Genomic DNA, 24,498 nt, shown 5'->3' with positions numbered 1-24,498 from the left:
ATCAGAAGGGCATGCAAACAAATTAAAGGGATGTATGAAAATAATTGAACTAAAGAAAATACACTGAGAAATCACTCACCTATTTTCTTCTATTAAATACATTTAAAATATTTAATAAAAATTAATATATATTTAAATTTATTTTTGAGTCTCTGGGTAGAATATCACACATAAAATAGGAAAATGTAAAAAACAAACAACAAAAAACACTAAAATGCATTATCCCAGCCAGTTAGAAGCTTATTTGATTATGGGATATAAACATTAAAAATATTACATGATAAATCCAACATGCAAATTCTGAGGGATGCTTAAGTTAAAATGAAAGAACTTCCTTTATAAACTGCAAAAGTATTTCCTAGGGAATAAACACACACTGCTCTACTATTCTATGCCCAGGGTTCCTTAATTTATATTTGCAGCACCTCAAATTTAGAGTTATATAAGCTGTCTAAACTATTTGTCAACTTGAACAAAACCTTGTGTTGAGAGAAGCTGTTCTTCAATGAATCCTTACAAGAGTCAAAAGGAGAATATTATTTATAGAGTCTCTACTTATGAAAGCTTGTTCATAATTACCAAACACAAGATATATTTTATCATCATCAAGGAGCTGCATCAAACTAAAGTTCCAAGTTTGGGGAAAAGCCCCTCTGTTGTTTTTTAAGATGCCTGAGTCACTGCCAGACAACAATAGAGATTATACAGCTGCTTGGTGATTTATATAATTACAGTATGATACTGATGGAAGTCTTAAAACCAATACCTTGTCACACTTCTTAACTGAGTCTATCTAAATGGATTGGTATCCAAAGAAATGGTGCTTTTGATTATTTGTGAAAATCCTACTTGGAATAATGCTCCTGTTGTCCTAATGCAGAACAAACAACACAGCTAAAACAGAGAGATGGGGTATAAAGATTATGACACTGATATAGAACTGAATTAAATTTTTTTTAGAATTGTCCTTCTTTGCAAGAAAAAAGCATATTTCAATTTCTCCTAATGCTTTTCTCCCCCATCATGTTTCCTAAAGCAGCATACACTCATCAGAGTACCTTACACACAGCACATCAAGCATTACGTCAATTTGATTTCAAGGAGTTCTGCATAAGTTAGAGATAACTGGTAAGGACTTCTGTGAAGGTCTCTGTATTCTACACTTAAATGAGATTTTATCTGTCATTGAATCAAGTTTTATTAATGGCTAAACAATAATCTTACAACTATAGGATTTTGATCAGATTACACTAATGTGTAATTACACATTAAGCAGTGAAGATTAATGCATAAATAATATTTTTGCCCCAAAATATTTTACTTAAATTTCACTTTGTTTTTCTGAAGAGCAGGTATAAACCACCAAAGCAACAACTATTATTACTTATAACATGAGGACAAGCAAGGTGATAGAGGTGAAGTGTTCAGGATATTCATCACCTTAGATATTTAGAGAAGCATTTTCTCACTAAAAAGTCATTATACCAAAATCCAATTCTCTTGAGGGATGGGGGGGAAGCTGAAGCTCTCTGAAAGTACAGTCAGAATCCATGGGGGACTGGTTCCAAGACCTCCCTAAGATACCACAAAATTCATGAATGCTCAAGTCCTTGATACAAAATGGTGTAGTATTTGCATATAACCTGTACATACATCCTCATGTACACTTTAAATCATCTCTAGATTACTTATACTAGTTAATACAATGCCTATACACATCACTTCATTTTCATGGATTCAATGTAGTACTTGGTGGTGACAAATTCAAGTTTTGGTTTTTAGAACTTCATGTATTTTTCCCCTGAATTACTTTCAATCCTCGCGGTTGAATCCGTGGGATGTGGAACCCATGGACATGGAGGGCCGTATTTACATACACCTGAATAATCTAGTTTATGAGCCTGAGAACCTTATTTGTTTTCCCAACAAAAGCTTTAAACGTTCATCTTACTTTGTTAGACAAAGATGACAAAGGTAAAAAACATTTATTACATGCGCTGAATAAAATTAAAGTCAGATTAATATTTCTTAAAACAAAAAATTATAATAGCATTATCTGAAAATATATTTAATTTAGGAAAGGACATTTATGTCTAGAGTTGTTACTTTCTTTTCTTCAGAGATTGGAACCAAAATAACTTTCCTCAAATGTGCTTGTTGTACTGTATTTAGTGAAAAAACAAGCCTTAATAAGCTGATCGCCTGCATGGGAGCACAGATCAACTCATTCTCATTAAGGATTTAAGAGGCTACCAGCCTTCTATACAGTCCTGCCTATATGGGAGAAAGCAAGGACTGGTTTCTTTCAAACCTGTAATTTATGAGTTTATTCAAACCCGCCAAATTGCTTTAAGTAAACGCCTCTCACATTTGAAAATTCCCATGGCAACTCATTTAGTTTGGCAGACAGGCAGACCCAAATTCAATCCTTTTATCCTGCAGCTAAACCATTACAATGGTAATTCTGCTCTTACACTCTGAAGAGACTGCTAATTACTGTACTCTGGGTCCCCAGACAGATTTCCCATTCAGATTAAAATGGTTGTGCATGGCAGAAATCAGTAGCAACACCTTTCTCCACATGAGAGAGATGCTCTTTAACATTACAGCTCTATCAAGGAGCAAGTGCATTACAGCTAGATGTCTTTTAATATATCTTTTAATACCTCGCCTTCTCTCCCAATCAAATGAAAAGGAGGCCAACAATACCACAGATTTCAATTACTGATATCTGGTCAAGAACTAAATGTAGTCCCATCAGTTCATTAACAATTCAGTTAAAAAAACTAATTCCAAGATAACACTCCTTTATTTCTCTAGTCATTATGTCTCTTACTATCACATTAAATTTTTTTTAACATTTTCAGGTTATAATTAATACACGGTTAACTATGAGTCAAATGCCTATGCCATTAGGCAGAAGAGAACCTTTGAGAAACATGAAAAGCAAACTTAAAAAAAATATTTTGTGACAGATCTCTTTCTACTTTTCAAAATTTTGATGACACTGACATCTGTAGTATTTTTTCAAAGTGTACTAAAATTACTTTTGTTTTGATAAATATTTTCTAATTTCAAAATATTCCTTAAGGTAAATAAATGGCAACAATTTTAAATTTGAAAATCCTCAGCTGGAAATTTGTCATAATCTATTAGATCAATTACTTAGTTTTGTATTACTGACTTCTATGTATATATTAATAAATGCCTTTGTAGAGAGATCAGCTATATATTAAAAATTGATTCATATTCAAGTTCCCAAATACCTCTAAAACAAACATATAGAGAAAGCAAACAAATAAAAACAGTTTTAATCACCAAAAAGTAAAAAGGCCTGTATATTAACATTTTATAAATTGTCTAGGACTTGCGGCACAATTAGGAGACAACCTGAAATCACTTAATTTCTCTAATACAGGTTAGTGCTACTTAGTTTAGCCCTTTCAATTTAGTATTCTATGTCCTCAACAAAAACCTTTTCCTCCATTACTATTAGAAATGAGGAAAAATTACAGTAAAACCAAGGAGATTTGGACATACACTCTTCACCTCTTTCTCAATATTCCTATCAGCACAGTCCAGCACAATATTCCCCCAATTTATTCTACTGTTTTGGTTGGTGTTTTTTAGGTTCCTTCTGAAAAGATTAGAAAAAAAATCATAGACTACATATCCATACAAAGTCTTGGCTAAGAAATGATATCATTTAATATTTTGCAACAAAATGAAATGAGGATTATTGAAAGAGTGATGGCATCTGACACCTGAGATGCATTCCCATAGAGTGTGCATGTGTGTGGAAAGATAGTTTTATACACAATGTTATTTTTTAATAATGTTAATAAATGGTTTCAAAATTTTTTTGCCTACTAGTCTAGTGTAAATAAAAGTCTATATTGATGAGATCATGGACTAGCAAAAAGGGCACATGTTGGAGGCACGGAACAGAATTGCTTTCTTTTGGTATGTGGTGTGTCCTGTGATTAGGAAGTGAGCTTGCAAATGACATGGTCAATGCTACTGCTCAGGTAACTAGATCATACATGGTTAAACATGTAAATAAAAAAAAAAAGAGCAAAGAGGAAACATGTGCCTTGCCTTGCACTTCCACTTAACTAAAATAATAAGTAAAACATACTATTTTCTCTATAGAAGACATGCTGCATGAAATAATTGGTATTTTGGGGAAAAAAGTAAAGACCTCAAAATTAAAACAAGGGGAAAAGTTGCTAACATATGAAACAAAGAGTGAAATCTTAATGATGCCAAACTCCATTCATACAGGTTGTATAAGCTAGATACATACATACATATATATGCGTGCATGCCAAATTCATTTAGCCTTTCAGTGTCATCAAGAAGAACATATTAGAGTGTGCAAGTCTTTACAGTGAATGAATGGAGAGTTTTATTTCTTTCAGTAACTCACAAAACTAGAAGAGAGGGAAAAAAAGGTAGACACAGAAGATCTGAACATTTTTAACTACCTTCGTCTAAATGACATTTACAGAACATACTGCAGAATACACATTCTTTTATTTTTATTTATTTATTTATTTTCTTTTTTTTTCTTTTTTTCTTTTTTTTTGAGACAGAGACTCACTGTGTTGCCCAGGCTAGAGTGCCGTGGCATCAGCCTAGCTCACAGCAACCTCAAACTCCTGACCTCAAGCAATCCTCCTGCCTCAGCCTCCCAAGTAGCTGGGGACTACAGGCATGCGCCACCGTGCCCGGCTAATTTTTTCTATATATATTTTTAGTTGTCCATATAACTTCTATTTTTTTAGTAGAGACAGGGTCTAGCTCTTGCTCAGGCTGGTCTCGAACTCCTGAGCTCAAACAATCCACCCGCCTTGGCCTCCCAGAGGGCTAGGATTATAGGCGTGAGCCACCACGCCCGGCCTACACATTCTTTTAAACGTACATGGCACAGTTACCAAAAGACCATTACTCTGGGCTATTAAAAAAGGTCATAATTATATTTGAAAAGACGAAAACCATATAAAATACATTCTCTGGGCGTAACAATTAAATCTGCAACAATATGATAAATAGAAAGGTCCCAAATATTTGGAAACATTTGGAAATAACCTATGAGTCAAAGAAGAAATCATAAAGGAAATTATAAAATATTTTGAATGGAATCATAATGAAAATACAGCACATGGCCAGGCATGGTGGCTTATGCCTGTAATCCTGCCACTCTGGGAGGCCGAGGCAGGAGGATCGCTTGAGGCCAGAAGTTTGAGACCAGCCTAAGGAAGAGCAAGACCCTGTCTCTACAGAAAACATAAAAATTAGCCAGATGTGGTGGCCCATGCCTGTAGTCCCAGCTATTCAAGAGGCTGAGGCAGGAGGATAACTTAAAGCCCAAGAGTTTGAGCTTGAGCTATGAACACACCACTACACTCTACTAGCCTGGGCAACAGAGCAAGATTCTGTTTCCAAAAAAAGAAAAGAAGAAAGAAAAAAAGAAAATACAACATAACAATATTTGTGAGATGTAGATAAAACATTACACAGAGAAGAATTCATATCCTTAAAAGAAAAAGAATAGAAAAAAATCAATAAAACCCAAAGCTGATGAACTATAGAGCAAGACTGATCAAGAAAAGAACAAAGAAGCCACAAATTACTAACACCATGAATGAAATAGAGGGCATTACTGCAGATCCTACAAACTTTATGAAGATAAAAAGGGAGTATCATGAACAATCTCATGACAAGACAAACAAAAAAAATGGAAAAATTTAAATAGAAACACACAATAATCAATCAATTGTCCTAATAAGTACAGGAAAACATCAAGACCAACCAAGTTAATTATAAGCAGGTTTAGATAGTGTTATCAAAGTCAAAAGACAGTGGAAATTTATAACATATTACAATATCAGTGTAACAAAAATAAAGGAAATGAAAACACCTGATGACAGAATTGGGAAATAGATAAATTAATACACAAGCTTTCTATGAAGATCAAATATATGTAAAAGTGATTTGAAAAGTACTACAAAAAGGTAAGAAACCATTATTTCACAGTTCACAGAATTCTGTAGTTACACTTGTAAACATCTTAGGTGAATGCTAAGACTATAAGAAAAATTTTTAGCCAAGAAGGCTAACATTTTGTTTTGTTAGATAGGGTTCACAGAAAAAGTGTGAGAATTGTGGTATGAATAAAAACAAGTACTAAAATATCCTCTGAAGAAAGTTTTCTAATTATTACAAACCAGTTCAACATACATGTGTAAAAACTTATTCTATTCAAGGTTTATATACAGTATATAAAATCTGTAATCTAATAATACACTTAAAAATACCATTTGTCTAATTACCAAATAATTTACCATAAAGACTATATTAAATTAGTGCCTATCATAAAAGTTAAAAAAAAACTTTATAGAAAAGCAAAGTTAAATATAATACTATGGTTTACAATTATGTCTAGTAGCAAGCAAAAACAATCAACATATCCTGCCTTAAACATTTAGCTATGATGCATTGTTTCCCCCTATATAATCTTCCCTTAACATTCTACTTTCATACTTACTAAAATTCCACCAGTTCGAGGATTACCTCATAATAACTTTAGAAGAAATGATTTATTTTGTTCATTTCCTTCTACTGCATCACTGTACTTCAAAATTCTTTCTCCCACTTATAATTTAGAGAGGAAAAATATAATACGTGTGAAATTTTACTTTACAATTACATAAAAGTATCCAAAATCCAAAAATAATTATTTCATTAACATTTCTTTCTCCAACTTTGTAAGTTTTCACGACTATCTACACTTTATTTGTAATTGAGAGACACTTCTGTACTGTATAACACAGAGGTAACAGCAAACAACTCATTTGTTATCCCACTTTCAGAGGAGCCAGTATGGTGTTTGAATTTAATCTAAGTAAAATGGCGAGTCATTGAGCCTTTAATTTGATTTCATCTTTAAAAAAAAGATCACTCTCACTAAATTATAGGAGAATGAATAGAAAAGAGTAAAAATAAGAAGAGGAGAGATGATTTCAATCAAGGTGCTAGAATACATGTAATCAAGAAATACTTTGGAGGAAGACTTACCAGTGACTGCTTTTTGCCAAGGATGAACTAAGTCTCCAAAGATTAGCAAAATCCAGACACTGTCCTATATATAGTCCTTTTCTATCAATGAGCATAACTTAATTTTTTGCAAAATTTCATACTGTAATTATGTTGTAATCTGAAGGAGGTATAGTTCAGGTTCATGGAGCTGAGATTTAAATAACTAGACTGATTGTACTTTATGTACTTTATGATGAAGAGAATATTTTTAGTAGATATTTGAAGGCAACCGATTTAGACTTGTCAGATAAAAAGATATACATATCTAGAGAAATAATTTGCTTAGTTATTGCATGGTTTATTTTATGACTTAGGAAACAAGATGGGTTAAAGTAAACTATCAAAATAAAGAAAAACCATCTGAAATAAAAACGGTGTTATTATAAGCGTAAACAAGTGCTCTAAGTAAAATATTATTCGACTCTACTTATGAATGATGTGTGATAAACTCCAAACTTTTATTACTTCTGCAGTAGAATTAGAATATTAAATTGTTCTCTGAAAAAAATAATTATCAGTTGCTCTAATAATGCTAAGGCTTTTCTGGGTTTGTATGCTTGTTGGTAAAATGGGGAAACCTACTGCAAAAGGTTGTTCTGAAACCCAAATTTGAATTGAAACGACGTGAACTGATTTAGTAAACATTTGGTTACATATAAAGTTAAGCAAATTGATGAGGACACATTCAAATTCTCAAAATTATTAGAAAAATGAGAACTGCATCACAAAGATTGGAGGTACAATCTTTAGTCACATTTATGAGCCTTAAAAATCACCAGATGCAAAACCACAAAATATTTATTACATTTAATTATGAAAGTTTAGATCAAGCAAAAAGTCTACTCTCTTCTCTACTCCTCATCCCGAAGCCCTTCAAGTCAGGACTAGATCTTTTGCTACATAGCATTAAGCAAAATAGGCATAAAACTGTTAAAATATATAAAACTCTCTTTTTCTATACCTTTCTAAAAAAGAGCTCATCCTTTAAATGATACCATAAATGGAATCATATTCCCCATAAAACAATATGAAACTAAGGACTGAGTATCAGTTCAAGATATGAACATAAAGTTTTTATGTTACAAAGATTATCTATAATATCACAAAGCTCCTTAATATAAAAATTAACCTAAAAGAACAAATAGTTATAAGAACCAAGAGAATTATTTACTTACGGTTTTGTTACTAAAGAGCTTTATAAAAAAGCCTATTAGAAAAGCAAAGATTAAAATGTTTGTTAATATCCAGTGTTTGAGACTGTTGAGAAATAGGCATTTTCATGCAATACTGGCAGGATTGTACATTGGTACAAATTTACTGGAAGGAAACTTAGAAATTTGAACGAGTGAAATATTAAAATTTAAAATGCGCTTCCTCTTTAACCTAGCAATTCTACTTCAAGGGATTTATCCTACAAGTATATATACACAAGTTAATTAACTCTGCTTGCCAAATTTATGCAGCAACTACTCACTGAAGAGAAGGGAAATGTTCACTGCAGGACATTCTGCTGCTATATATTTAGGAAGGAGCATTTACTGGTAATAAAAAGATCTAAGGAGCCACATAGACAAGGCTGAATGACATGGAGTGGAGGATAAGATTACTGAAGGTGAGACAATATAAAAGAACCGAGAGGCCAAGGAACTGGAAAGATCAGTTACATAAATAATAAAAATTTTAGGAGGAAAAACATCCCAACTCTTCCTCTTGTGCCTATCAGGCTTTTAACCCCAATCACGTTTTTTTTTTTTTTTTTTTTCTTTCTGTTTTTTTTCAAGACAGGCTCTTGCCCTGTGGCTTGGGCTAGAGTGCAGTGGCATCATCATAACTCACTGCAACCTCAAACTCCTGGGCTTAACCAATCCTCCTGCCTCAGCCTCTCTAGTAGCTGGGACTACAGGCGCACATCACTATCCCTGGCTACTTTTTCTAATTTTTGTAGAGATAGGGTCTAGAGCTCTTACTCAGGCTGATCTGCTGGCCTGGAGGCCTCTGCCTCCCAGAGCACTGGGGTGTGAGCCACCATGCCAGACCCCAAACAGGCTTTTAACCCCACTATTTCAAAAAAAAAAAAAAAAAATTGATTGACAAAGTCACCAACAACCACTACTTGTCACATCCAATGGCTGATACTTCCCATTGTCATCTTCAGCAACGCAACTGACAATTCACTCTTCTTTGAAAACTTCTAAACTTGACTTCCAGGACTTGCTCTCAGTTTTCCTTCACCTCAGAGGCTCCTTCTCCTTGGTCTCCCTTGATAGATCCTCCTCTTCTTCCTGATTGCTCTCTGGTGAGATAGCCCAGGCTCAGTCCTCACTCAGACTTTTATCTAGACCTACGTGGCTCAAAAAGTTTTTGATATAGTGACAATTCCAAATTTTACATATTCTAGTTCTATCTTTTCACCTAATTCCTGATTATTATAGCCAAATGCCTATTCAATATTTGGTATCTCAATTTTTATACTTCAGAACCCCATTTCTTGACTTCCCTCCCAAACTTGCTCCTCCCACCATGTAAATAAAAGACAACTCCAATTGCTTAAAGTGATCACATATCACACCCAATCCCTCAAAATTCCCATCAGCTTCATGTTAAAAATAAATCCATAATTTGACTACTTCTCAGCACCTTTAATGCTAGTTCATGTCACTTTCATCTCTAACTTAGATTACAAATCCTTCTTCATTAGCATCTCTGCTTTTACCACTGTCTTCAAAGTCTATTTCAGCCCAGCAGATGGAATGATCCTTTCAAATATAAGTTAGTCCATGTCATTCCTCTCCTCAAATGCCTCCAATCAACAGCTTCTCACCCCAGGCTACAATCCAATCCCCTTTCCATGGCCCACAGGCCTCCCATCTGCCATTGCCCTCTGTCCCTGCCACTGTTAAACTGCCCTATACTCTCTAGCCTGCTAAGCTCCTTACCAGACCCCTTGATATTCTTCAAACATGCCTCAGGGCCACTGCATTTTTTATTCTCTTGGTTTAGAAAACTCCTCAGATATCCAAATGATTGCACCATGTTTTAATTACATTTTTTCTCAGATGTCACTTTCTCTAGCCAGCCCATAAAAAATAGTATTTCCTTAAATCCTAGTTCTCTATCCCCTTACCCTGATTAGCTTTTCTTCACAGAACTTTATGACAACCCAACATAGTTTATATTTGTTTTCCTTATTGTTAGTAATCCAAGCCCTACCTGACAATAAACTTTATTATGGTAGGTACTGTGTTGATCAGCTTTATTTATCCTTTCTGTATCCTCAACAGTTGACATTATGTCGACCCTATAGTAGAGTAAGCATGCAACAAACATTTGTCCAATGAACTAAAAAAGCTCAGAGGTGAGAAGATTGAGGGTTCCAAAAATTCAAATAAACATAGAATGACTCAATCTGTGGGCATGGCATAGAATGTGTGTACATGAGTGCATGTGTTAGGTATACCAAAGAGTGAAAAATGAAGCTTGAAAAGTAAGCTATGGCAAACATGAAGGAACTTGTAGGCCATGTTAATGAACTTTGTATTATTTTCTCAAGAGTGAGAAAGAGCCACTAAAAAGATCTTAAAGCAGGGAAAGGTAACAATAAGCTGCAATGTAAGATGGGCTTGGGGGGCCCAAGAAACAGGGACAACAGTTGTGGAGTTCTGAGATAACTGTGGCTTTAAATTAGGGTAAAGGAAATAGGGGTGAAAGAAGGGGAGCAAACCTGAGAGATGTAGGAAATAACTGACTGATCTGGTGTTTTCTGGACCAGATTTACAGTGAGAAACTCCAAACTGCATAATAGAATACTGAAGAGACAGGAAAGGCATAACTGACAATTCCAAACCCAAAAGGCCTAGAATGCTTGTTACTCCATATGATTAGAAGGTATCTACTACTGAAATTGCCAACAAAACAAAATTATGAGCATCACTATTCTCAAAGTAAATTTTGAGACATGAAAACCACAGAAGAGTTTTACAACAAGTTTTCATGCAATACATGAATCAATTAGAAGCTGGGTATGGTAGAGAATGCCCGCAGTCCTGGTGATCACTGGAATCTAGGAGTTTGAGACCAGCATGAGCAACATAGGAAGACCTCACCTCTGGAGGGGGAGGGAGACAGAGAATCAGAAAGATCCTGTTGGCAGTTCACTGGAATGAAAATCCAACTTAGACAAAACACAAATGCTACTAAGAAATATGTTGTCTATTCAGTTCAAATTGTGATAGCCCTCGGTGAAATCTCATTGAGTTAGAGCAACAATTCTTTCCTGCAATTCTCAATTCAGCACAAGGGCATCATAAGTAATACATTTTAACTGATTGCTAGTCTCTGTATCACTTCCATTAAAACTTTTAAATGAACAGCAGGAAAAGTATGAGAACTAGCAAAATTCACATATAAGTGAATTTTTATCCAAAGATCAAGATTGTTCAGTATTTTCAATCCAAAAATATTTGCTTTTGAAAATATTTAAGCAATGATAAACTAAAGAGCCTCATATTGGATTTTTTATATGGGTCACATCAATTTACCTAAAAACAGTTACAATGAGTTGGCAAGGAACTATTTCCTTATATTTTCTCCAATCTTGAATATATTCATTTTATTAATAATAAGCAATTGGAAATAACACATATACCTATATGATTGCAAAACAGTATTGCTTAGAGAATGTCAAACAGAAACAGTAAACTTCTACAGAGCCAGTATATGCTAGGTGTCATGCTAAGTATTCTCCACATATCATCTCATTTAATCCTAACAAAACTATATGAGGGTTTAACAATGTTTCGATCTTACAGATGAAGAAATGCAGACAGTAAAAAGCCACAAAGCTGGGATTCAGATCCAGGAGGACAATTCTCAAGCACTACGCATTCATTCAGTCTCCCCCCACACATCTATTTAAGTAACCCACACATCTATTTAAAATAAAAACTCAAATCACTGGATACTTCACAAAATTCAGTTATTTTATGCACTTCGATGGTGGAGATGAAGCAAGATGTATTGATTTTACCCTATTACAAGATTCAATCTTCGTTTTTCAAATATTTATTATGTTATTGCTATGTACTGGGTATTGTGCTAAGTACCAGATATACAAATGGTGAGCAAGACAAGATTATAGCTGACTGGGATAAACAGAAAAGAAGATACCAACAACACATGGTTGTCCCTTGAACAATGAAGTGGTGGGGACAGGGGCAGCACCTAGGGGCACTGACTCCGTGCAATCAAAAATCTGCATATAACTTCTGACTCCCGCAAAACTTAACTACTAATAGCCTACTGTTCACTGGATGCCTTACTGGTAATATCAACAGTCAATTAACACATATTTTGTATTTTTACAATAAAGCTATGAAAAAGTTTATTAAGAAAATTGTTAAGACAAAATGTTTTCAGTGGAGTGGATTATCATAAAGGTCTTCATACTGTGGAAGAGGAGGGGTTGGTCTTCCTGTTTCAGGGGTGGCAGAGGTGGAAACAGTAGAGGATGTAGGAGGGGAGGCAGGAGAGGCAGGCACTCTAGGTGTAACTTTATGAAAATGTACCATTTCTGTCTTTTTGGCTTTTTCGTATCTCTAAAAATGTTTCTATATAGTACCAATTCTTCCACCATATACTTTAGTTTTAGTTTCCATATCTACTCAGGGGTGGGGAACCTGCAGCCTCGGCCACATGTGGCCCTCCATATCCCCAAGTGTGGCCCCTTGACCAAATCCAAACCTCACAGAACAAATCCGTTTATTAAAAGGATCTGTTCCGTAAAATATGGATTCAGTCAAAAGGCCGCAGTCAAGGATCCAGAAGAAGTTAAAAGCAGTTTTGAATAATCAGAACCCTTCTGCTAGACTGCCGAATGTCAATTTGTTTTCTGGCACTGCTTTTTCTATATCTTCTTCCTCATCATGTGGCACTGGTTCAGAAGCACTCATCTCCATCAAGTTGTCTTCTGTTAATTCCTCTGGTGTGGTATCTATTTGCTCTTGAATTTCTTCAAGATCCATATTCTGAAATCCTCTACCTTTTTTGCAATACCCACAATCTCTTTCATGATTTCACTGATTGGCTTTGTTGTAAATCCCGTTAAGTCATATACAACACTTGGAAAGAGTTTTCTCTGGCAGGATTTATTGTTTTGGGCTTGATGGCTTTCAATGGCTTTTTCTGTAACAATGATGGCATCTTTAATGGTATAATCCTTCCTGTCTTTTATACCTCTATTGGGGTTCTCTTCCATAGCACTGACAATCCCTTTCATAGAGCACTGTGTGTAATGAGCCTTAAAGGTCCTCATGACCCCGATCTAGAGACAGATTTAGAGATGTTGTGTTCAGGGGCAAGTACACCACAATTGGACACCTTTGGTGTTAAACTCATGAGGTTCTGGGTGACCAGAAGTATTGTTCAAAATCAAAAGGGCTTCCTGTTGTCCAGGCCTTCTTGTACAAACTGAAGACTGGCAGCTGGTATTTATCTTTTCCCTTCAAGGCTCAGGGGTTAGTAGCTTTAGAGGTAACGGGAGTACCGATCATAAATCTGACTGCATTTGCAGTCTAACAGTAGAGTTAGCCTATCCCTTTCCGCCTTCAGTCTTGGTACTTGCTTCTCCTCCTCACAATAAATGTCCTTTGTGGCATTCCCCGTCCCAGAATAGGGCACTTTCATCTGCATTAAAAATCTGTTCAGGCAGATATCCTTTCTTCTCAATAATTTCCTTAATGGGATGGGAGGCGGGTGGGGAAAAAAAAAAAATTTCCTTAATGGCATTTGGGAACTTGTCTGTTGCCTCTTAGTTGGCAGAAGCTGCTTCCCCTGACCGTGACATATTTTAAGCCAAACCTTTTCTAAAATTATCAAACCATCCTTTGCTGGCATTAAATTCTCCAGCTTTAGATCCTTCACTTTACTTTTGCTTTAAGTTGTCAGATAATGACTTTGCTTTTTTCTCAATTCATACATAGTCTGTAGCTACGCCTTTTTTATAGCAATCCTGCACCTACATAAAAGTTGCATCTTCATTATAAGATAAAAAGGTATTTGGCAAAAAGTACAAAGTGTTTGTGCCTGCTGGTATAACTGTACCAATGGCTCCGCTAATTTTCTTTTTTCACAATGGGTCCTTAAGCTGGATTCGTTTCTCTTGAAATTGCAGGCAACTGTAGGTGTAGACCTCCATCTACATGTTAAGCAATTCAACTTTTTCTTGTAATGTCATGACTTTTTTCTGCTTCCTGGGAGCATTTCCAGCACCACTAGTGGAACTTCATATGGGTCCCATGGTGTTATTCAGGGCTTACAGTATTGTACTAAACATGAAGAAAAATATGCAAGAACTGCAAGAGATCACTTTTTGCTGTATTCAGCAATTTACTGGAGAGACAGAACTGCCCACACCGAGATGATAAAGCACCACACAATGTTTTAGGCAAATATCCCCAACACCTGTGCTCACCACAACAGCATCAGGAAGTGGTCATTAAATTATTGCAGTAGTACAGTATGTACAGTTAATTTTGTGCAGTTATCATTTAATACTGCATCTTTACATTTCTCTTGACTGTGAATGGTGCCATGTATGGTTTATGTTTGTGTATATGATGTTTGATAAATTTGAACTTTATATAATAGATGTGTATATATTTTACAGTAGTAAATAATAAAACAGACTAGTATCTACACATATTTTATGTGTTCATGACAATTTTTTCTTAATTTTTTAAAATGTTTTTAGGCTACATGGTTTATCTGTGAGGTTTTCAAATTGTTGTAAAAAATTTTCCAATGGATTTATTGAAGGAAATCTACCTATCAGTGGACCCCCACAGTTCAAACCTGTGTTGTCCAAGGGTCAGTTGTAGTGTAATACGTGCTATGATCAGGGGAACAAGTATGTTTTGGAAGAACATATGTTGTGGGTAGAAAACGTAGATCTAAAATAGTCAACTTGGCTGCCATGCTATTCTCATAAGAAAGGCTTAAATCAAATTAAGATAATTTATATCATATTACTGAGTACATACATACCGAGCTATGAAGATTGATTTCATAACTTTCTAGCAAAACAAAAACAACCTCAAGACATAACAGGCTATAACTTGCCTAACAAATTAGGCATTCCGACCACAAAACAAAACCACAAACAAATATATATATATAAATAAATATTAAAAAAAGAGAAATACAGAAAGAAAAAGAGTAAACAAATATCATGACTTTGTGGCTTAGAGCCACAGGAAAAAAAACTTTAAAAATATTACTGCAAAATCAGGTATCAGATTTGTGGGTGATTTAGATTGTTTTAGGTACATCTGATCATTGCATAGAATTAGGCAGCCATCAGATTTAGTATCAATTAAAATGATGGTTTTTGACTCATACCAGATATTTCTATCACTAAACTGGATCACCATAATATACTGAAACAATTTTAAGTTTAAAACTGATTTATATAACCTACCACCATCAACAACACTAATTCTTTAAGGCTGTCAACATTTAACCTGAAGCTTGAATTTTCCAATTCAGGTTGTATTTCAATACAATTAATAGTATTCAAGAAACCAGGTGAAAATGGTTTAATCATTTGAGTCTAGGAAGTTCTAATGATTCAGAAAAGCCAATGCTTTGAATTAGTTGTAATAATACATTCAACCTAATTTGGCAATGAATACTAGGCAGAAAATATGAACAGAATTAATGTGTTTATTCACATACACTTTTCCCTTTCCTTCCTTTTTTCTTGGAAAACAACTCTTCAGTAAACAGATAAAATGATTTTTAAGTTACATCAAAAGCCAGGCTTTATTTTTTATAGTAATTGTGTAAACATTACCTTTCATAATGCAATTTCAAGCAAATGTAATCACTGTATCACTAATTGTTCTACTAACATAACCTAAATTCTTAACTTTAACACCAATTTTTTTTAATTATTTAATAAATATTGGTGGAAAGCCTACTATGTCTCAGACTTTGTCATAGGCAGTGAATACTACAATAAACATTCTATGCCTTGAAATCTCAATGAGAAAAGGTTTCTATGCGCTGAGATGGTTTGGCATGGGTGATCCGCTGTGCCAGGTCCCCATCTTGCTCATAGTTGTAAATTTTCAAAGTATATAAATCTGAGATCTATAATTTTATTGTTTAAAAATTCTACCATACATTTTACTGCAGAAACAATCTGCAAATCACAATGGGTTAACCCAATGGACATTTACTTCATGCTCAGGCTACATGTCTCATGTGCTGGGCATACAATGGCTCTGCTCTGTACTGCCACTCAGGCCCCCAGGCTGGCCAAGGCTCCACCATCTTGTTGCTGTACCAACTAAGCACAAGCTTCTTCAGGAACAAACGCAGGGGAAGAGAATACTGGAAGCCCTTGCAGAACTAAATGCTTTGGCCTGGGAAGAATTTCACTGAATTTACAACCACCGTTAACTGTAGAGAAATGGGAAAGAGCAATGTTTCTGTATGCCTAGGAGTGGTGAAAAATGTTATGAGTGAGTACGAAAAGTCTTTGTCATATTATACATACAAAGATTGAAATATAGCTTTTCCTAAATGCCAGGAAATGGTTCATGACCTTCTCAATATATAGCCCTGCACTGAAAAGCATTTTTAGGGTGAATCTCTAGACCAGGAGTCTTTAACCTGAACTACAACTCCCTTACATCAGGGAATCCAGGGACTTAAGACCTTAGAGGCTCATAAGTACTTTGAAATTAATGCAAACTTTGTAAATTTATTTGTTTATTATTCTGGGTAGAGAAGCTACAGTTTTTCAATAGGTTTTTTCAAAAGCCCTCCCAAAAGCTGGGAATCACTGCCCTTGATCTTTCCTCATAAACATATTGTTTTTACTTGCAAACTTTTCTACTTCTGTTAATGACACTATTAGTTCTTCCCAATAACCAAGGCTTGAAATTCCAGAATCACCGTGAATTTTTTCCTCTTTGGTTCTCACATCTAATTAGATGCCGAACTGCTAAGATCTGCAGCTGTCTCCCATATCTGTATCTTTCTTCCCCCTCACCATTGCCATTATCTCTTACCTCATAACTTACCTACTATCTAAATTACACACATTATTGCCAGTAAAATAAATCCCTCTAAAGCCACAACTCTGTCCATTCTGAATCCTGTTCAAAACATTCAACTTGTACAGGAAAAAAGTTCAAACACTTGGCTCTAAATAATTTGGCCACAACCTACCTTTTCAATATTTCTCCCATTATAACTCTTCATATTTCCTGTAATCCAGAAGGCTAAATTAATTGTGGCTCTCTAAACATACTATATAGTTGAACAATATCATACCTTTCCCCCATTATTTTGAAATTTAGTTTATTTCCTTCCACCTTCTTAGATAGCCTTTGAAGCAAAAACTATTCTGATACTAGCAGAACTGCTGCACCTCTTTCTGGTAAGCACTTAACATTTTTCTTTTTGTTTTACATACATAGCAGTATACATACAGTCATTTCATAGTATCTGTGGAAGATTGGTTCCACAACTCCCCATGGATATGAAAATCCATGGATGCTCAAGTCCCCTATATAAAATGGCACAGTATTTGCATATAATCGAAGCACATCACCCCATATACTTTATCCACTGCCACTAGCCCCCTTCTCTCATATACTTTAAATCATCTCTAGATTACTTATAGTACTTAATACACTGTAATGCTTTGTAAATAGTTGTTATGCTGTATTGATTTTTTAATGTGTATTATCTGTTATTGGTTTTTTTCTTTTTCAGAATGTTTTTGATTTGCAGTTGGTTGAATTCGCAGCTGCAGAACCCATAGATATGAAAGGCTGACTACATATGCTTTTAATCAACCATTAATCAAGTTTTTAGGAAGAGAAACAAATTTTCAAAAAAAGCTGGGTTATGGAACTTTTGTTCATGAAAATAAAAAGAGAACTCACAATTCATACTAAGGCCCATAACCCAGGCAGGAATGGAAGCAGACAGGAAAATAATTTGCCCAAATCTTAACAGAACAGATAGGAGGAACATGGGCCACATGGCACAGGGAACGCATGGTTTCACAAATACAACAGAATTTATAGAGGTAGCAAGGGTAGCATGCTGACCTTATATTCTACAATGATACCAACTTCAGATGAATCAAAGTACCAAATAAAACTGTAAAAATCTAGACAAAAACACAAGGGGGAAAAAATCTACTTGTTTTTAAAAGGGAAAAGCATAAAAGCCAATGGAAAAAATCATAAAAGAAAAATAGGATCAATTAAAAGTTTAAAATGTCTACATGATTAAAAATAGAAAAATTAAAAAATTAAAAAGCCAATTATTAACTTAGAAAATATTAAGCATATATGTACATACCTCTGATACATAGAGCTAATACAAGCCTACTAAGAAAAATGCTGATATTCAAATAGAAAATTGGACAATGGATATGAAAAAGATAATTCAGAGGCAATAAAAATGAGCTATTCAGAAGGGCAACCCTCAAGCCCTCAGGTTTCCTAAAAGTGTTCCCAATTCAACAATAAGATACCTACTTACAATTTATCAAAATAGAAAATGGGTTTTTCAAAATACAACACCTAAAGATCGACAAACGTAAACTAAAACGAGTACTCAATGTGATGCTGATGCAAGTACAAATCCATGCTTAAAAAATGTTTACATCTTAAATCCTGGTAATTTTACTTCTAGAAATTTATCTTTAAATATTCAGAAGGGCAGTCCACTATTTCCTTACAAAGATATTATCTGCAACACTATCAATAAGTGTGAAAAGTAAAAAATATCTTAAATGTCCAGCAACAAATGGTTAATAGCAAATCCATACCATTATGGATTGTAGATATGCAACCAGTAAAACTCACGTGTAACTATTAATGACTATTTAATGACATGGAAAGATGTTCACAGTATAATGTTAACTAAGAAAGAAAAGATTACTCCAGTTTCTTGAACATAAAGTGGTAATATTAACACTGGTAATTAGCACTGGGTAGCAGAAGTGAATAATTTTCTTTAACCTTTTCTGTATTTTTTATGTTTTCTACAAGATGTATGTAATATAAACTAAAAGTTATAAAAAGGACATAAATACATCTGTTAGGTTTTGCTTCAAGTACAATTAGGCAGTGATTAGACTAACAGATTAGAAGACGAAAATGTATGAATTAGGTTTCAGAGGAATGGTCACAGTGGGGTAGAAGAATTCCATATAATATGATGTAAATTGGTGATACATATAAATTATCACCAACTACATATCAGTGTTTCTCAACAAGAAGTAAACCAGCGAGACACAATGGGTAATAATCTAAAATTTAGTCAAAATAAAAAAAAATAGCCAATGGGCACCAAGAGTAAGCCTTTCTTTTTCTGTGATCAGCCACTCTTCGATCTAGAATATGAAATGCTTACTTTCATACCCAGGGGCAAGCAAAAACACCCAATTCAGGATAAAGTGGTTGGATTACTCTAAAGAGTACAGATGCCCCCAGCATAAAAGAGATTATCACAGAACCACTATCAAGAGGATCCCTGGCACTGGCAATTTTAAGTACCGGAAAGGCAGTCTTACTAGATGACACTGAACAAGATGCATCAAGTGTCCATGACACAGCACTCAAATGTTATACTTTGATGGTTTCTTTTTAAGTGAAAAGGTTTACTCACTTTTTTGTCATCTGTTAGCATAAACATCACTTTGTATAAAAGTCCAAATCAAATATTATTTTTCTCCTGGCTAAGTCTGCAGAGAATTTAACTGTTACATAGCCAGAAATGGCCAATTACGGAGACCTCAAGCATAATAAAGTTTCTGTTTGGCTTAAATTTCTGTTTATCTTGGTACCATCATCATAAATGTATAATAATGTTCAGTTTAATTTGAACAAATTCCTTGATATAGCATTCATGTTATAATAAACATTCAATAAAACAAATAGGATTAAGGAATTACTACAAGGTTAAATCACTATGTAGAACCTGTACCTGAAAATATTTTTATCCTATGATTTATAATTCTAAGTTTTATTTCTTCAGAGTAAGTAATTTCAAGGAGCACAATTTAAAATTATTGTTAATTGTTTAGTAGTATCCTAAAAATACATCTACAGGAGATAGATTTATCATTAAAAGTATTATTTTCCTTCATATTCGAAGACCAACAATTTTTAAAACAAAATGATCCTTAGAGATTATTTACTCCAACTCTCTTATTTTGTAAATGAGGAAACAGATATAGAGAAGTTAGAACCAACTTTCTGAAAGACATATAGGTAGTTACTGACACAGCTTCTAATTCGATGCTCTTTCCCAGGTTAATACCTTTTAGAGATAGTTTATAGAACAGTTAGAATAATCTCGTATGTCAGTAGGAGTTTTAATTATTACATACTGATCTATTTCCTATACTAGGTAAACTCATTTGCTTAGAATAATATGAGCTAAATATTTTTGGATATACTTAGTAATAAAAGAGTAATGTTAAATAACTTTTTGTGATCATGAGACTAACAGCCTTGTATGCTTACAAAACCATTTTATCTATAGCTTTTAAATACCACACAATTATTAACGAAAAGGAAGAAAATTACATGGTTTGATAGTGTGCAAATACAGATTTTAGTTTATATTTAATCTCCTTGTTTATATTCTTTATAAGATCCAGCAACAAAATTTACATGGAATTCTTTTCTTCAAAGAAATTAATTTTGTAAAGTTAATGGAAAGTGTTTATGATTTGTAGGTTTATTTATAGAATAGACTGTCAGGGTAATAAAGAGCAGACTATGTGGGAAGTAAAAAACAACAGATGCTATACTCATTTATGTAAATGCCAATACATTTCACTGGACATGATATTAACAGTATCCCTAGTTTATTCAATAGCAATTTAGGGTCTACATTTCCATATATATATAGACTAATATAAGAAAAAAATATTTCAAAAAATGACTCAGAAAACCAATAATTTATTTTTCATTTTCTATTAAAAAGATAATAGTCCAGTAATAGTTCAATCACTGTTTCTAAAGTTATTAAAGGGTTACATAACAATAAGGAGCAACCCAAGGCAGAGGAGAGAGGGAGAAAGAGAGAACAGAAGGGAGGAAGAAGGATGAGAACACACAGGTTCTGGATAATTTCTTGTGTGATGTCACCCTTCAAAATTACTTTTAATGCTTTATCTAAGATCCCTAAATATGAACTTTATACTCATTACTTGCTTACAACGAGAAATTCCTCCTCCAAAAATATTTTAAAAGCTTTTATCACCCTACAGATGGTGATTCAAAAGGTGAATACTACCTTTGAGTTTGCTCCTCCCCCACAACACTTCCTTCACAAAAAGAAATAAGTTTTCCCAGATTTCTAGAAGAAGATGTTGAGAAGACCCTTTCAGACATCGGCCTAGGCAAAGAATTTTTGAAGAAGACCCCCAAAGCAATCACAGCAACAACAAAAATAAATAAATGGTATCTGATCAAATTCAAAAGCTTTTGCACAGCCAAGGAAACTATCATTAGAGCGAATACACAGCCTACAGAATGGGAGAAAATATTTGCTCTCTACATATCCGATAAAGGGCTGATAATAAGAATCTGTCTAGAACTTTAAAAAAAATCAACAAGAAAAAAAATCAAACAACCTCATCAACAAATGGGAAAAGGAAATTAACAGAAACTTTTCAAAAGAAGACAGAATGGCCAGCAAACATATAAAAAAATGCTCAACATCTCTAATCATTAGAGAAATGCAAATCAAAACCACAAGGAGATATAACCTAACCCCAGTGAGACTGGCCTCTATCAAAAAATCCCAAAACAAATGCTGGCGAGGATGTGGAGAGACAGGAACACTCTTACACTGCTGGTGGGACTGCAAATTAGTGCAACCTCTGTGGGAAAGGATGTGGAGATACCTCAAAGAGCTAAAAATAGAAATACCATTTGACCCAGCAAAAGCACTATTAGGCATCTACCCAAAAGAGCAAAAGTCATTCAGTAATAAAGACATCTGCACCTGAATGTTTATGGTAGCTAAATTCACTATTGCAAGGATGTGGAAACAACCCGTGTGCCCATCGATTCATGAGTGGATTATTAAAATTTGGTATATGTATACAATAGAATATTACTCAATTATAGGAAATGACAGTGACCTAGCACCTCTTATATTTTCCTGGATAGAGCTTGATTGAGCCCATTATCTGAAATGAGGTATCACAAGATCAGAAGAATAGGCTCCATGTGTACTCACCATCAAATTGGCACTGACTGATAAACACTACGGTGCTCACACAGTAGGAATATTCTCCAGGGATTAGGGGGTTTGGTGGGGGGGGAGACTCACAACTAATGGACACGGTGAGCTTTGTAGAGGGGAAGGGCATGCCTCTAATACTGGCTTGCATGAGGCAAAGACATACAATGTAATCAAAATGTTTGTACTCTCATAATATCCTGAAATAAAAATAAAAAATAAAAAGCTTTCCCAGTTAAGTATCTGAGAAATGTTCTGTTTGTCTATTACACTACATTTAACAAGTTATAAATTATTTTTATATTTTATGGTCAAATAAAATTTCTAATAACATTCTTTATTAACATAAACATTACAATAATTTAAAATTAAACTGAAAAAAGGGGAGTGAGGCCCAAATCTAAGATTTAGAAATTATTACTTACTGCAGGTACCAATAATTTCTTCACTTCTTCAACTGCTCTCTTCAGTTTGATTTCTGCTCTGTTCTGAGCATCTTCCACAGTGATCAGTACATGTAAATCTTCATTTAAATGCTCCCAATTGGGCTTGCCTCTATTTTGCTCCTCCTAAAAAATTTACAAAGAACACTATTACAATTTTTCTCTTTAAAGAGAGAGTGTATCTTTCATAATATTAACCTGTTACCAATTATTACAGCTATGTCTGCATTATTTTGCTACGATGACATTAAAGACCTTTCGAGTTATTTTCCTGGCCAGGAAGGAAAAAAAAAAAAAGTCTGAGTGTTTCAAAAGATAGTCAGTTCAACAAATATATGCTACGCACCTACTATGTACCAGGCAGGCATGGAGCCAGATGCTAAGGATACAGTGGTAAGCATGACAATCACAATCTCTGGAGTGCTCCTATGTACTAAGAAACTTATATATGATATCATCCTTAAATACCATGGAAAAAACATTGAGAAGCATGTTATTATTTGTATATTTTGTTTATGAGTAAACAGAAGGTCATCAAGGTTAAGCTAGCCACTTCTCTAGGTCACACAGCTAAAAAGCTATCAATTTAGGAGCTGAATCAAATTTTTCATTTTCAAGTTCAGTGATCTTTCCACTTCATTACAACTGTTCTAAATAATAGTAGTTGTATTCAACATTAAAGTATTTTGTAAATAGACATTATGTAAGAGAAGTGCTATTTGTTTTAAGTAAAATATTTCATTATAACCACAAGGAATAAATGTAAGAATAGTTTTAACTATATTTATATCAGACTTACTTAAAAAAATAAATTATAACACCACTCTTTATATCAAGTCATAAATACTAGTTTCATAGAGAATACCTAAGTTTCATTTTCTTGATGCCTTCTAATCACCTAGTAAAAACTATCTCCACATTGAAAACCTTGTCAAGCTACCAGGACATTCAGAAGCAGAGTCAGCCTTCTACAATTTCTCCTTCACCTATGATATGATAATTTCATAATTTTAAGTTGCTTCTGTTTTATGTTTTAGAGATAATACATATTTATAAATAATTTATAATACAATTTTAAATTATTTTTATATAAAATAATATAAATTTATAAGTAAATAATATATAAATGATATATGCAAATGCACCTGACTCATAGCATTGTACCACAGATAAACAATAAACAGTATCTGCTGTTGGACTTTTATCTTAAAAGTCACTATCTACTTAATTGTGACATTCCAATAAAAGAAAATAAAGCTGGTATAATAAAACAGCTTTCTACTACAACTTACATGTTTTGAGCTCAGCCAATAGGCATAAAAATAAATTCTAACAGTAAAGTAAATACTTCTGCCTTATATTCAGTTAATATCTTTAGAATCAAAATGGATTCACATGCTGTAAGGGGATATGAAAGAAATCAAACAAAGCATACAGCCTTATGTTAGGCTATCTATTGTGTTTCCAAAGAGTGAACTCAGAATCAGCACGGTGTCTCACAAGGGTACCATGGGATGTCTGAAATTCCAACGGAAACATGGCAAAAATCAGTATCTGCCAGATACTGTGTAAACTACTAGCTCAAATATTTGACTGTTTCAACCTTAGATCACACCACATTTCTTCTGATGATGTCATATCTTTACAAAGCTAGGTTTTCAGTGGTTGC

The 24,498-nt window shown here is 34.1% G+C and overlaps 1 protein-coding gene across 6 annotated transcripts in view; it reads right to left on the bottom strand.

Moving 5' to 3' along the window:
* The window catches only part of QKI (QKI, KH domain containing RNA binding), a 146,616-nt gene that overhangs the window by 23,459 nt on the left and 98,659 nt on the right, over nucleotides 1–24,498 (bottom strand). For all 6 annotated transcript variants that reach the window (XM_045544708.1, XM_045544709.1, XM_045544710.1 and 3 more), the window contains exon 4: nucleotides 22,812–22,955. In XM_045544708.1, the coding sequence (XP_045400664.1) occupies nucleotides 22,812–22,955 (144 nt within the window). The remainder of the gene's footprint in view (nucleotides 1–22,811; nucleotides 22,956–24,498) is intronic.

The sequence above is a fragment of the Lemur catta genome, chromosome 2, assembly GCF_020740605.2.
Source record: "Lemur catta isolate mLemCat1 chromosome 2, mLemCat1.pri, whole genome shotgun sequence".
NCBI classification, from domain to species: domain Eukaryota; kingdom Metazoa; phylum Chordata; class Mammalia; order Primates; family Lemuridae; genus Lemur; species Lemur catta.
This window is presented reverse-complemented; position numbering and strand designations above follow the sequence as displayed.